This window comes from Ornithorhynchus anatinus, chromosome X1, assembly GCF_004115215.2.
Source record: "Ornithorhynchus anatinus isolate Pmale09 chromosome X1, mOrnAna1.pri.v4, whole genome shotgun sequence".
Lineage (NCBI taxonomy): Eukaryota > Metazoa > Chordata > Mammalia > Monotremata > Ornithorhynchidae > Ornithorhynchus > Ornithorhynchus anatinus.
The window spans coordinates 113704509-113715481 of NC_041749.1; the positions used below are offsets into that span (position 1 = coordinate 113704509).

Below are 10973 nucleotides of genomic sequence, written 5' to 3' on the forward strand. Positions count from 1 at the left end.
CCCAGAGTCGAGGGCAGTGCCCCGGCATGGAAGCCCTACTGGGCTGATGGATGACCCACCGATGGCCCCCTCAACACCCCTGCCGTGACGTCGTTGGCCGCACAGTGGCTTCCCAGGTGGCAGCATGTCCCTTCTCCAGGGAATGGGAGGGGAAAAGTCACCATCTCTTCAATCTGGATCTCTGCTCCCACCCACCCACCCTTCCCGAACACCCTTAAGTCTCCTCTGTGGTCAAGGAGACTAGGTGACACTCAAATGGAAAACCAGTAGTGCTGAGAGGCTGTTTGGTGTATGGTTTATAAAGAGGAAGGAAATGTCTCAGTGACCAATTCCAGTCCGGCTCTAAAGCCCAGCTTCTCCCTCACCCCCACTCCTCAAACCCGGAAGAAGGCGCTGAGGTTTTTGCTCCTCAATACTCACTCTCCAGAAGGCCTCTCTGCCCCCAGGGTCCCTGGCTACAGCTAAAGAAGGGAATGGGGCAGCCATCATCTTTCCCTTTTCTGCACGCACCTGTGGGGAAAGGAGAGGGAGGTGGTTTCCTGAGGTGACAGAGCTTGAAGAGACTCGGTTGTGTCCTGGGAAGTTGGAGGAGAGAGAGCTCAGAGACCTGCCCTGTCTGAAAGCATCACCAAGGATTACGGGGGTGGGGGTGGGGGTTAGGGTAAAAGGTGTCCAGGCTGCCTGGGAACACCAGGATGCCTCCCTGACCACAGCTCAGAGAGAGGGGGTGCTCTGGGGCTCACTCTGGTTCCGTCTCTGACCCCTCTCTGTGCCATCGCAGCTCGGGGCTTGGTTTTGGATCTGATGGGCCCAGGTGTCCTGCGCTGTCCGGCCCAGGCCTGGGCTGAGCTGCCCCAGGGGAGGTGGGACTGAGCCGGGAATGTTTCACTGTTCTGGCATGATGTGCTGCTCCTGGAAGTTGGTCTCCAACTCCCATGGGCGGCAGTAGCCCAGGTCCGGCAGGTTGCAGTAGATAGGCTGCTCAGTGTCCTCGAGATTCTTATAGTTCATGTAGTTGCTTTCGTCCTCTGGCAGCCTGACCCTGCTGGGGGTGGGGGAGGCAAAAGAGGAGGAGGCAAAGAAAGTAGGAGTCAGAAGGACCTGGGTTCTAATCCCTGTTCCGCCACTTGTCTGCTGTGTGACCTCAGGTGACTCACTTCACTTCTCTGTGCCTCAGTTACCTCAACTGTAAAATGGGGATTAGGACTGTGTCCAACCTGATTATCTTCTATCTACCCCAGTGCTTAGTACACGAGCCCGGGCTTTGGAGTCAGAGGTCATAGGTTCGAAGCCCGGCTCTGCCACTTATCGGTTGTGTGACTGTGGGCAAGTCACTTCACTTCTCTGTGCCTCAGTTACCTCAACTGTAAAATGGGGATTAGGACTGTGTCCAACCTGATTATCTTCTATCTACCCCAGTACTTAGTACACGAGCCCGGGTTTTGGTGTCAGAGGTCATAGGTTCGAAGCCCGGCTCTGCCACTTATCGGTTGTGTGACTGTGGGCAAGTCACTTCACTTCTCTGTGCCTCAGTTATCTCACCTGTAAAATGGGGATTAAGACTGTGAGCCCCCCTTGGGACAACCTGATTCCCCTCTGTCTACCCCAGCACTTTGAACAGTGCTCTGCACATAGTAAGCGCTTAACAAATACCAACATTATTATATTACATGGTACATAGTAAGTGCTTAACAGATACTGTAATATCATAAAATTAAAAGAATCAGCAAGGGCTGGAGGTAGGGACACCATCTCTTCACCCATCCAACTCCCTTCCTTGCCCCAGGGAAACCTTGTCCCTCCCCAGTCCTGCAGCCCAAAGGGCTCCGACACTCCTTTGCCTGTCATTTGCACACTCACTCAATGGTAGCTTGCAAAGATGTTCCCCTCCAGCCTGGTTCCTGTTCCTTTCTGGCTCTTAACAGCCCAACTTGGGGTAGGAGGACGGAGGGAGGGAGGGAGACAGGGAGGGAGAGCCCTACTCAATCACTCACTTGCTTATCCCTTCTCCTGGGTCCCTCTCCTGGAGATGCACACCCACAGGGCTACCCTCAAACACGTTTTCGTAGTCTTCGTCGGGATTGGCGCCGTCGAGAACCACGGGGCTCCGGCTGCTGTAGCGGGGCTGCTGGCTGGCAGCAACTGGCCCCACGCCGCTGCTCCACTTCTCCTGCACTGTCACATCCCTTCGGCGCTTCCGCTTGACCAACACCACTATGCTTCCGGCACCCAGTATGATGACAGCTCCTACGGCGGCAGCGACCCCCGCGATGAGCGCCATCCGGTTGTTGTGGCACCCAGAGTAGAAGGTGGCGAGGTCGAGGACCTTGCCCTGCAGGTGGCTGCACTCCGGATGGGCAGACGAGCAGTTGCGGGCAAGGACCACGCTTCCTGCCACATTGCAGCGACAGTCCACTCGCAGTTTCAGCCAGCAGTGGCTTGCCACATTGTGGGGGACCGCGGCCAGCTGAGGGTTACCGGACAGGTTGAGATACTCCAAGTGGCCCAAGGAGTCCAGCAGAAACTTTTGCAGTCGGTTCGCCGACAGATCAAGGTGGGAGATGGTCAGGTTCTGGAAACTCCCCCGCAGTTCCATCAGCTGGTTGTGGCTGAGGTTCAGGAGGGTCAGGTTGTTTATACCAAGAAAGTCATTCCAGTCCAGCCATGTGCAATTCTTCTGGTAGCTTACGTTCAGTGTACCCTCCACTAGGCTCTGGTTACTGAAGCACTGGGCACCACAGGGAGGTCCCCATAGCAGCAGCAGCAACAACAACAACATAGAGGCCAGGGAGGCCTTCATCCTAATGTCTGGGGAGAACCAGGGTTAGGGACTGAGCCCTCCCCCCTACCCCTTTGTCCTCAAGTCCTGTCCCACTGCCATGAATTCCACCGTGAGGTGGGGTGGGGGGGAGGGGCAGCCTGGAAGAGGGTGTTTGAGGCGGTGTCAGGATGGAGCCAGTGAAGAGCCTGGGGACCTGTTTCTTTGTCGTCTCATTTTCAAAAATCAAGCCCCACTGCTCGGATCCCGATCCCACTCCTTTCACCCCTCCACCCACACCAGGGAGCCTGTGCTGAGCTGTGGCTGACCGGGGACATGAGAAGGAGGCTGGGGGAAATATCCCAAGTTTCTTTTCCTGCCCTTCAGGGGTAGATATCTCTCCGATCTTCCTTCATCCCTGTTCTGTGTCTCATCCTTTCCACTAACCCCATTCTCATCCCTTTTCTCCACCTCGACTTCTCACGCCCCTGGAGTCCCAGCCTGACTCTTTATTGGCCTGGATGGGACTTTATGCAAATTAGCATTCACCCCACCCCACCCCCCATCTGCCCCGCAAAGAAAAGAGGCCAGAGACCAGCCCCTATGCCCTGGCAGCCTTTCGGGCTGTTGCTGGATGCACCAGGGAAACCCAGGTTGGGGCTGGAGACTGAAGGCCAGTGGGGAGATAGTGTGAGGCTGCAGACACTGCATATTTCCTGCAGTTGAGGTTTTCCGGTTCCATCGCCTCTTGAGCGAAGCCAGACTGCAAACTCAGAGAGTGAGGGTGAGTCACCCCAAAGGGATGACGCTGAGGAGATGAGGGGGTAAATCTTGGACAAGCCAGGGGGCCTGGTGGGGAGGGTAGAAGAGAAGGGAGCCATCGAGGAAAGCCCAAGTCTCTTTCTTGTCCCTAGCAGCCAAAAGCTCCCGTTGGGGGCTCCCTGCGTTGTCTGCCCCATTTCACAAGTCAGGACACTGAGGTCCTGCTGCCCCCAGCAATGAGGGCCTTTCTGGAGGGGACAGACGATTACACTTGGAAAGGGGAGAAGACTTCTCACCTGGATAAGGTGTCTCGAAGAGGTCTAGCACCTTCTCTTCTTCCCACAGAGAAAGGGCCCCTGCTTCTGGGTGTCCAGGCTGCTTCCTCTCCCAGCACAGCAATAAGTCTGTCTGCTCGGCAAGTGGGACTCAGCGGCTAAAAGAGAAAAGGAACAGACTGGTCGCCAGCCGATTGCGAGAACTGGTGGTTCATGGTAGGAAAGAATGAAAAAGCTGAGAGGTCCGCCCCTATCCTCCCTCCCCTTTGTCCAAGGGCCTGAGAATTGTACAATACTCACTCATGCCTTCACAACCCTAGTTAGAAGGAAGCTGAAGCCCAAGCCTATCATTCATTCATTCAATTGTACTTACTGAGCACTTACTGTGTGCAGAGCACTGTACTAAGCGCTTAGAAAGTACAATTCAGAAACAGAGACAATCCCTGCCCACACCGGCTAGAAGGGGGGAGACAGACATCGAAACAAGTAAACAGGCATCAATATAAATAAATAGAATTATAGATATTTACACATATTTACAAACAAATAAACAGGCATTAATATAAATAAATAGAATCATAGATTTGTACATATATGCACAAGTGCTGTGGAGCAGGGAGGGCGGGTAGAGCAAAGGGAGCAAGTCGGGGGTGACGCAGAGGGGAGGGGGAGCTGAGGAAGAGGGGGGCTTAGTCTAGGAGGGCCTCTTGGAGGAGGTGAGCCTTTAGTGGGCCTTTGAAGGGGGTCAGAGTGATTGGCGGATTTGAGGAGGGAGAGTGTTCCAGGCCACAGGTAGGACGTGGGCCAGGGGTCGACAGCGGGACAAGAGAGAATGAGGCACAGTGAGAAGGTTAGCACCAGAGGAGCAGAGTGTGCAGGCTAGGATGTAGAAGGAGAGAAGGGAGATGAGGTAAGAGGGGGCAAGGTGATGGAGAGCTTTGAAGCCAATAGTGAAGAGTTTTTGCTTGACACGGAGGTGGATAGGCAACCACTGGAGATTTTTGAGGAGGCAGGTGACATACCCAGAACGTTTCTGTAGAAAGATAATCTGGGCAACAGAGTGAAGTATGGACTGAAGTGGGGAGAGACAGGATGTTGGGAGGTCAGAAAGGAGGTTGATGCAGTAATCCAGTCGGGATAGGGTGAGTGACTGTACTAAAGTGGTAGCGGTTTTGTATGGAGAGGAAAGGGTGGATCTTGGTGATGTTCGTGAAGGTGAGACCGGCAGGTTTGGGTGACAGATTGGATGTGTGGGGTGAATGAGAGAGGGGAGTCAAGGATGACACCAAGGTTGCAGGTTTGTGAGACTGGAAGGATGGTTGTGTTGTCCACAGTGATGGGAAAGTCAGGGAGAGGACAGGGTTGGAGAGGGAAGATAAGAAGCTCTGTCTCGGACATTTTGAGTTTTAGGTGGCGGGAGGACATCTAGGTGGAGATGTACAGAAGGCAGGAGGAGATGCAAGCCTGGAGGGAGGCAGAGAGAACAGGGAAGGAGATATAGATTTGGGTATCATCCACATATAGATGATAGTTGAAGTCGTGGGAGCAAATGAGTTCACCAAGGGAGTGAGTGTAGAAGGAGAATAGAAGGGGACCAAGAACTGATCTTTGAGGAACCCCTACAGTTAGGGGACGGGAGGGAGAGGAGGACCCCACGAAGGAGACTGAGAATGAAAGGCCAGAGAGATAAGAGGAGAGCCAGGAGAGGACAGTCAGTGAAGCCAAGGTTGGATAATGTGTTGAGGAGAAGGGGGTGGTCCACAGTGTCAAAGGCAGCTGAGAGGTCGAGGAAGATTAGGATGGAGTAGAAGCCGTTGGATTTTTCAAGAAGGAAGTCAATGGTGACCTTTGAGAGGGCAGTTTCAGTGGAGTGGAGGGGACGGAAGCCAGATTGGAGGGGATCCAGGAGAGAATTGGAGGAGAGAAATTCAAGGCAGCAGGTGTAGATGACCCTACCCAGGAGTTTGGAGAGGAAGAGAAGCAGTGTGGCTCAGTGGAAAGAGCCCGGGCTTTGGAGTCAGAGGTCATGGGTTCGAATCCTGCTCTGCCACCTGTCAGCTGTGTGACTGTGGGCAAGTCACTTAACTTCTCTGTGCCTCAGTTACCTCATCTGTAAAATGGGGATTAACTGTGAGCCTCACGTGGGACAACCTGATTACCCTGTATTTGCCCCAGTGCTTAAAACAGTGCTCTGCACATAGTAAGCACTTAACAAATACCAACATTATTTATTATTATTAAGGGTAGAAGGGAGATGGGGTGATAACTGGAGGGGACTGTGGGATCAAGGGAGGTTTTTTTTAGGATGGGGGAGATGTGGGCATGTTTGAAGGCAGAGGGGAAGAAGCCATTGGAGAGTGAGTGGTTGAAGATGGAAGTTAAGAAGGGGAGGAGGGGAGGGGCAAAAGTTTTTATAAGGTGGGAGGGAATGGGGTCTGATGCGCATGTGGAGGGGGTGGCACTTGAGAGGAGGGAGGAGATCTCCTCTGAAGATACTGCTGTGAAGGGTTGGAAAGTAGAAGAGGGGGACGAGTGGGGGGGATGGGGGAGGGGGAGGGGTGATTTTGGGTAGCTCAGGCCTGATGATGTAAATTTTCTTAATGAAGTAGGTGGCCAGATCGTTGGGAGTGAGGGATCGGGGAGAGGGAAAGACAGGGGGCCTGAGGAGGGAGTTTAAATGGCCGGAACAACTGACAAGGTTGATGGGCATGGGTGTCAATAAGGGAAGAGAAATAGTTTTGCCGGGCAGAGGAGCGGGCAGAGTTTAGGCAAGAAAGGACAAACTTAAAGTGCACAAATTTGGCCTGGTGCTTAGATTTCTGCCAGCAGTGTTCAGCTGCTCGAGCATAACAGAGAAGGAGGCTGATGGTGGAGGTGATCCGGGGCTGGGGGTTAGTGGTGCGAGAGTGATGAAGGGATAGGGGAGTGAGTGAGTTAAGTTGAGTAGAGAGGGTGGAGTTGAGAGCATCTACTGGGTCATCAAGAGTGGGCAGAATGGATAGGGAGGCTAGGTGGGGTGTGATGTGCTGAGTGAGATGGATGGGGTCAAGAGAGCGGAGGTCTCTGTGAGGGAGTAGTGCAGATTTACGGGGAGGAGGACTGTGAGAGAGGAGGCAATTGAAAAGGTTGTGGTCACTACAAGGGATCATTTGTTTTCTTCTCGGCCAGGAGATGTCTAGATTTATGATGTAGGTACTTTCCTCCTCCCCCTACTCTAGCATTCTGTTGCTCTTCTCTTTGTTTAAAGCCAAAGCACCTAAGACCCTACTTGCCTGATTTTTTGAGTGCTTTCTGTGTGCAGAGTACTGTACTAAGTGCTTGGAAGAGTATAATACAGCAGATTCATAGATAGGTTTCCTGCCCACAAGGAGCTTACAGTCTAGAAGGGGAGACAGATATTAAAATTAATTATGGATAGAAACATTAGGTCTGTGGGGCTGAGGGTGGAGTGAGAAATGTGAGACTGCAAAGAAGGAGAGAGGTCAGGGCTGGAGAGGTAGAGGTAGTTGAAGCCGTGGGAGCGAATGAATTCTCCAAGGGAGTGGGTGTATATGGAGAATAGAAGGGGACCCACAACTGAGCCTTGAGGGACTTCCACAGTTAGAAGATGGGAGGCCGAGGAGGAGACGCGGAAAGGAAAGACCAGAGAGATAGGAGAGGGCAGTGTCTGTGAAGCCAAAGCTACTTAATGTTTCCAGAGGAAGGGGGCTATCCACTGTGTCAAAGGTGGAGTAGCATGGTGTAGTGGATGGAGCATGAACCAGGGAGTCAGAAGGACATGGGTTCTAATCCCTCTTCCACCTCTTGCCTGCTGCCTGCTTGTGGGCAAGTCGCTTTACTTCTCTGTGCCTCAGATACCTCATCTGTAAAATAGGAATTGAGACTGTGAGCCCCAAGTGGGACAGGGACTGTGTCCAACCCGATTTGCTTGTATCCACCCCAGTGCTTAGTACAGCGTCTGGCATATAGTAAGCACTTAACAAATACTGCAATTATCATCATTATTATTATTATCATTATTAATAATAAAGGTAACTTATTATGATAATGAAGAAGGAGTAGAGCCCGTTGGATTTGGCAAGAAGTAGGTTTTGAGTGATGTCACAGAGGGCCTTTTCCATGGGGTTAAGGAGGCAAAAGCCAGACTTGGGTTGGGGGGGTGGGTTAGAGAATTAGAGGAGAGGAAATAGAGGCAGCGAGTGTAGACAACTAGCTCAAGGAGCCTGGAAAAGAGTGGTCAGGGAACGTGTCTACCAACTCTGTTATATTGCTATACATACTCTCCCAAGTGCTTAGTACAGTGCTCTGCACACAGTAAGCACTTAATGTGATTGATTGATAACTGGTGGGAGCCATGGGGGGGTCAGTGGAGGGTTTTTAAGATGGGGAGACATGGGCATGTTTTAGAGCAGTGGGGAAGGAGCCATGGAGAGTGAGCAGTTGAAGATGGCAGTGAGGGAGGGGAGAATAGAGGGGACAAGTGTTGTAATAAGGTGAGAAAGGATGGGGTCAGAGTCATAGGTGGAGGGGATAGATTTTATGTCCTCTAGACTGTAAGCTCATGTGGGCAGAGATAGTGTCTGTTTATTGTTATACTGTACTCTACCAAGTGCTTAGTACAGTGCTCTATACAGTAAGTGCTTAATAAATATGAATGAATGAATTAATGAATGAATGAATGAAGAGGAGGGGGAAGACTGCCTCTTAACCCAAACCAGCAGGCACTAAGAAGCTCACCAGCTAACCAACCTATTATATTTTTGGCAATTTTTGTGTGCTTCTTTCTCCACTTAGACTGAGGGCAGGGATTATGTCTTTTACTTCTGTTGAACGCTCCCAAATGCATAGTGAGGTGCTCTGCACACAATGAGTACTCAATAGATGCTCTTGCTGCTGAAGATGTATGGCCTAGGGGAAAGAGCACGGGTCTGGGAGTCAGAGGACCTGGGTGCTAATCCTGGCTCTGCTTCTTGACTGCTGTGTGACGTCGTTCAAATCACTTGACTCATCTGTGCTTCAGTTTCCTCATCTATAAAATGAGGATAAGATGCCTGTTCTTCCATTCCCTTAAACTGAGAGCACCATGTGGGACAGGGACTATGTCCGATATGCTAATATTGGATATACCCCACCCCTTAGGACAGTGCGTGACACATAGTAAGTGCTTAACAGATATGGTGACTTTTAATATTAACCACCAACCAACAAACTCTCCAAACAACATACATTCTCTCCCTCAGTGGAAAGAGCACGGGCTTGGGAGTCAGAGGACGTGGGTTCTAATCCTGGCTCTGCCACTTGTCTGCTGAGAGACCTTGAGCAAGTCACTTAACTTCTCTATGCCTCAGTTATCGCATCTGTAAAATGGGGATTAAAAGTGTGAGCCCCAGGTGGGACAACCTGAATACCTGTATCTACCCCAGTGCTTAGAACAGTGCTTGGCACATAGTAAGTGCTTTAAAAACACCATAGTTATTATTTACTATTATTATTTATCCACAAAGCCAGCTTTACCCTGGGCCAATAACTTACTCTGTCTGGGATGCTGTTGTCCCTAGTTTGTCCCTGCTGTCTTCACAGACTAAGGGCAGTCACTATGCATGAGGTAATGTGTCTCATGCCAGGATGTCCACTGGAGGGGATTTTCCCCAATCTGGATTACTAGTAGGGAAGGATGGGCTCATGTCCAAGGGGCTTGAATTCCCTCAGGCAGCCTGAGATGGCCCCTGTGGTTGGGAATGGGTAAGAACTCCAGAAAGGGAAGAAGAAAGAGGGCGTCCAAAGCTAGCTGAGGCACCCTGCTCTCTCCTGTTTCTCTCCACCACTTCCCCTCTCCTCTTCCTTCCTCACCTTTGCTGATTGTTGCTGTTTTCAAAATTGGGTTGCAGAGCCCTGAACTCTGGTCTCTGAGTCAGCTTATCCCTCCATGGAGGGCCCTCCCCCCCACACCCAACCCCAGGAGACCTTGTGACCGACCCCCTCGCCCACTCCTGACCCCCTCATGGCCCAGATCCCTTAACGTGCCTCCCCCCCTCCCCCCCCCTCCCGTCCTCCCACCCTTCCCCTGCCTTAGGGTTCCAGTCAAGGGAGGAAACAGAAATAGGGAAATGAAAGTCCGGTTGTTGCAACTCTCCCTCGGGTGGTGTGCCAGGGGAAACTGGGGGTGGAGAAGGTGGAAAAAACATCATTCTACCCCCAGCCTGGAGGGAGGAAGCGCTGAGCCACGGTCCAGGCAGAATTCATTCATTCATTCAATTGCATTTATTGAGCACTTACTGTGTGCAAAGCACTGTATTAAGCACTTGGGAGAGTACAATATAACAACAAAGAGACACGTTCTTGCCCACAAAGAGCTCACAGTCTAGAGGGGAAAACAGACATTAATATAAATAACAGATAGATAAATAAATAATTTACAGATATATACATATGTACTATGGGGAGGGGAGGGAGGATGAATAAAGGAGCAAGTAAGAATGGCGCAGAAGGGAATGGGAGAAGAGGAGTGGAGGGCTTATTCAGAATAGCTAGAAAGAGGGGCCTGACAAGCTGGATGCTCTGGGGAGTGGGAGACCTGGGGAGGACATTTCTCCCACAATTCCACAGAGAGACAGAGGGGCTGTTTCAGGACATCCCTTTGGAAGCCTCCAAGGAGTAATGGCTGGTCTGCCCTGGTTTGGGGGACAGGGAATGGGGGTTTCTCGCTTGCATGGGGACTGGTCCAGCCAGGGTCAGGTTCTCAATAGCAGAGTGCATTTCCAAGGCCATTCTTGAGTCAGGCCAATGGTCCATTCAGGCCCATCTTCTGTATCCGTGACAACAAGAGGAGAAGCGGCATGGTCTAGTGGATAAAGCATGGGCCTGGGAGTCAAAAGGACCAGGATTCTAATCCTGGATCAGCCACTTGTCTGCTGTGTGGCCTTGGGCAAATCACTTAACTTCACTGTGTCTCAGTTCCCTCATCTGTAAAATGGGGATTAAGGCGGTAAGCTCCATGTGAGACAGGGACTGTGTCCAATCACATTAGCTTGTATCTACCTCAGTGCTTAGAACAGTGCTACACACATAGTCAGTGCTTAACAAATGCCGTTTTTTAAAAAAAACAAGATACCTGGATGGACAATCAATCAATAGTATTTATTGAGTGCTTACTGTGTGCTAAGCACCTGGGAGAGGAT

At 51.4% G+C, this 10973-nt stretch overlaps 1 protein-coding gene across 3 annotated transcripts; it reads right to left on the reverse strand.

Moving 5' to 3' along the window:
- Positions 1 to 273: 273 nt before the first annotated feature.
- LOC103170959 (leucine-rich repeat-containing protein 25) lies at positions 274 to 4133 on the reverse strand. Of its 3 annotated transcripts, none has more exons than XM_029049836.2 (3): positions 3817 to 4133; positions 1995 to 2808; positions 274 to 1042 (listed from the first exon to the last, which is right to left on the reverse strand). In XM_029049836.2, the coding sequence occupies exons 2-3, from the start codon at positions 2798 to 2800 to the stop codon at positions 886 to 888; spliced, it is 963 nt and encodes a 320-aa protein (XP_028905669.1). In that variant the 5' UTR covers positions 2801 to 2808; positions 3817 to 4133; the 3' UTR covers positions 274 to 885. The 3 variants fall into 3 exon arrangements, with proteins under 3 accessions (XP_028905669.1, XP_028905666.1, XP_028905670.1); XM_029049833.2 differs by having other exon boundaries at positions 274 to 1045; positions 3817 to 4131; XM_029049837.2 differs by having other exon boundaries at positions 274 to 1045; positions 1995 to 2609; positions 3817 to 4130.
- Positions 4134 to 10973: the final 6840 nt, after the last annotated feature.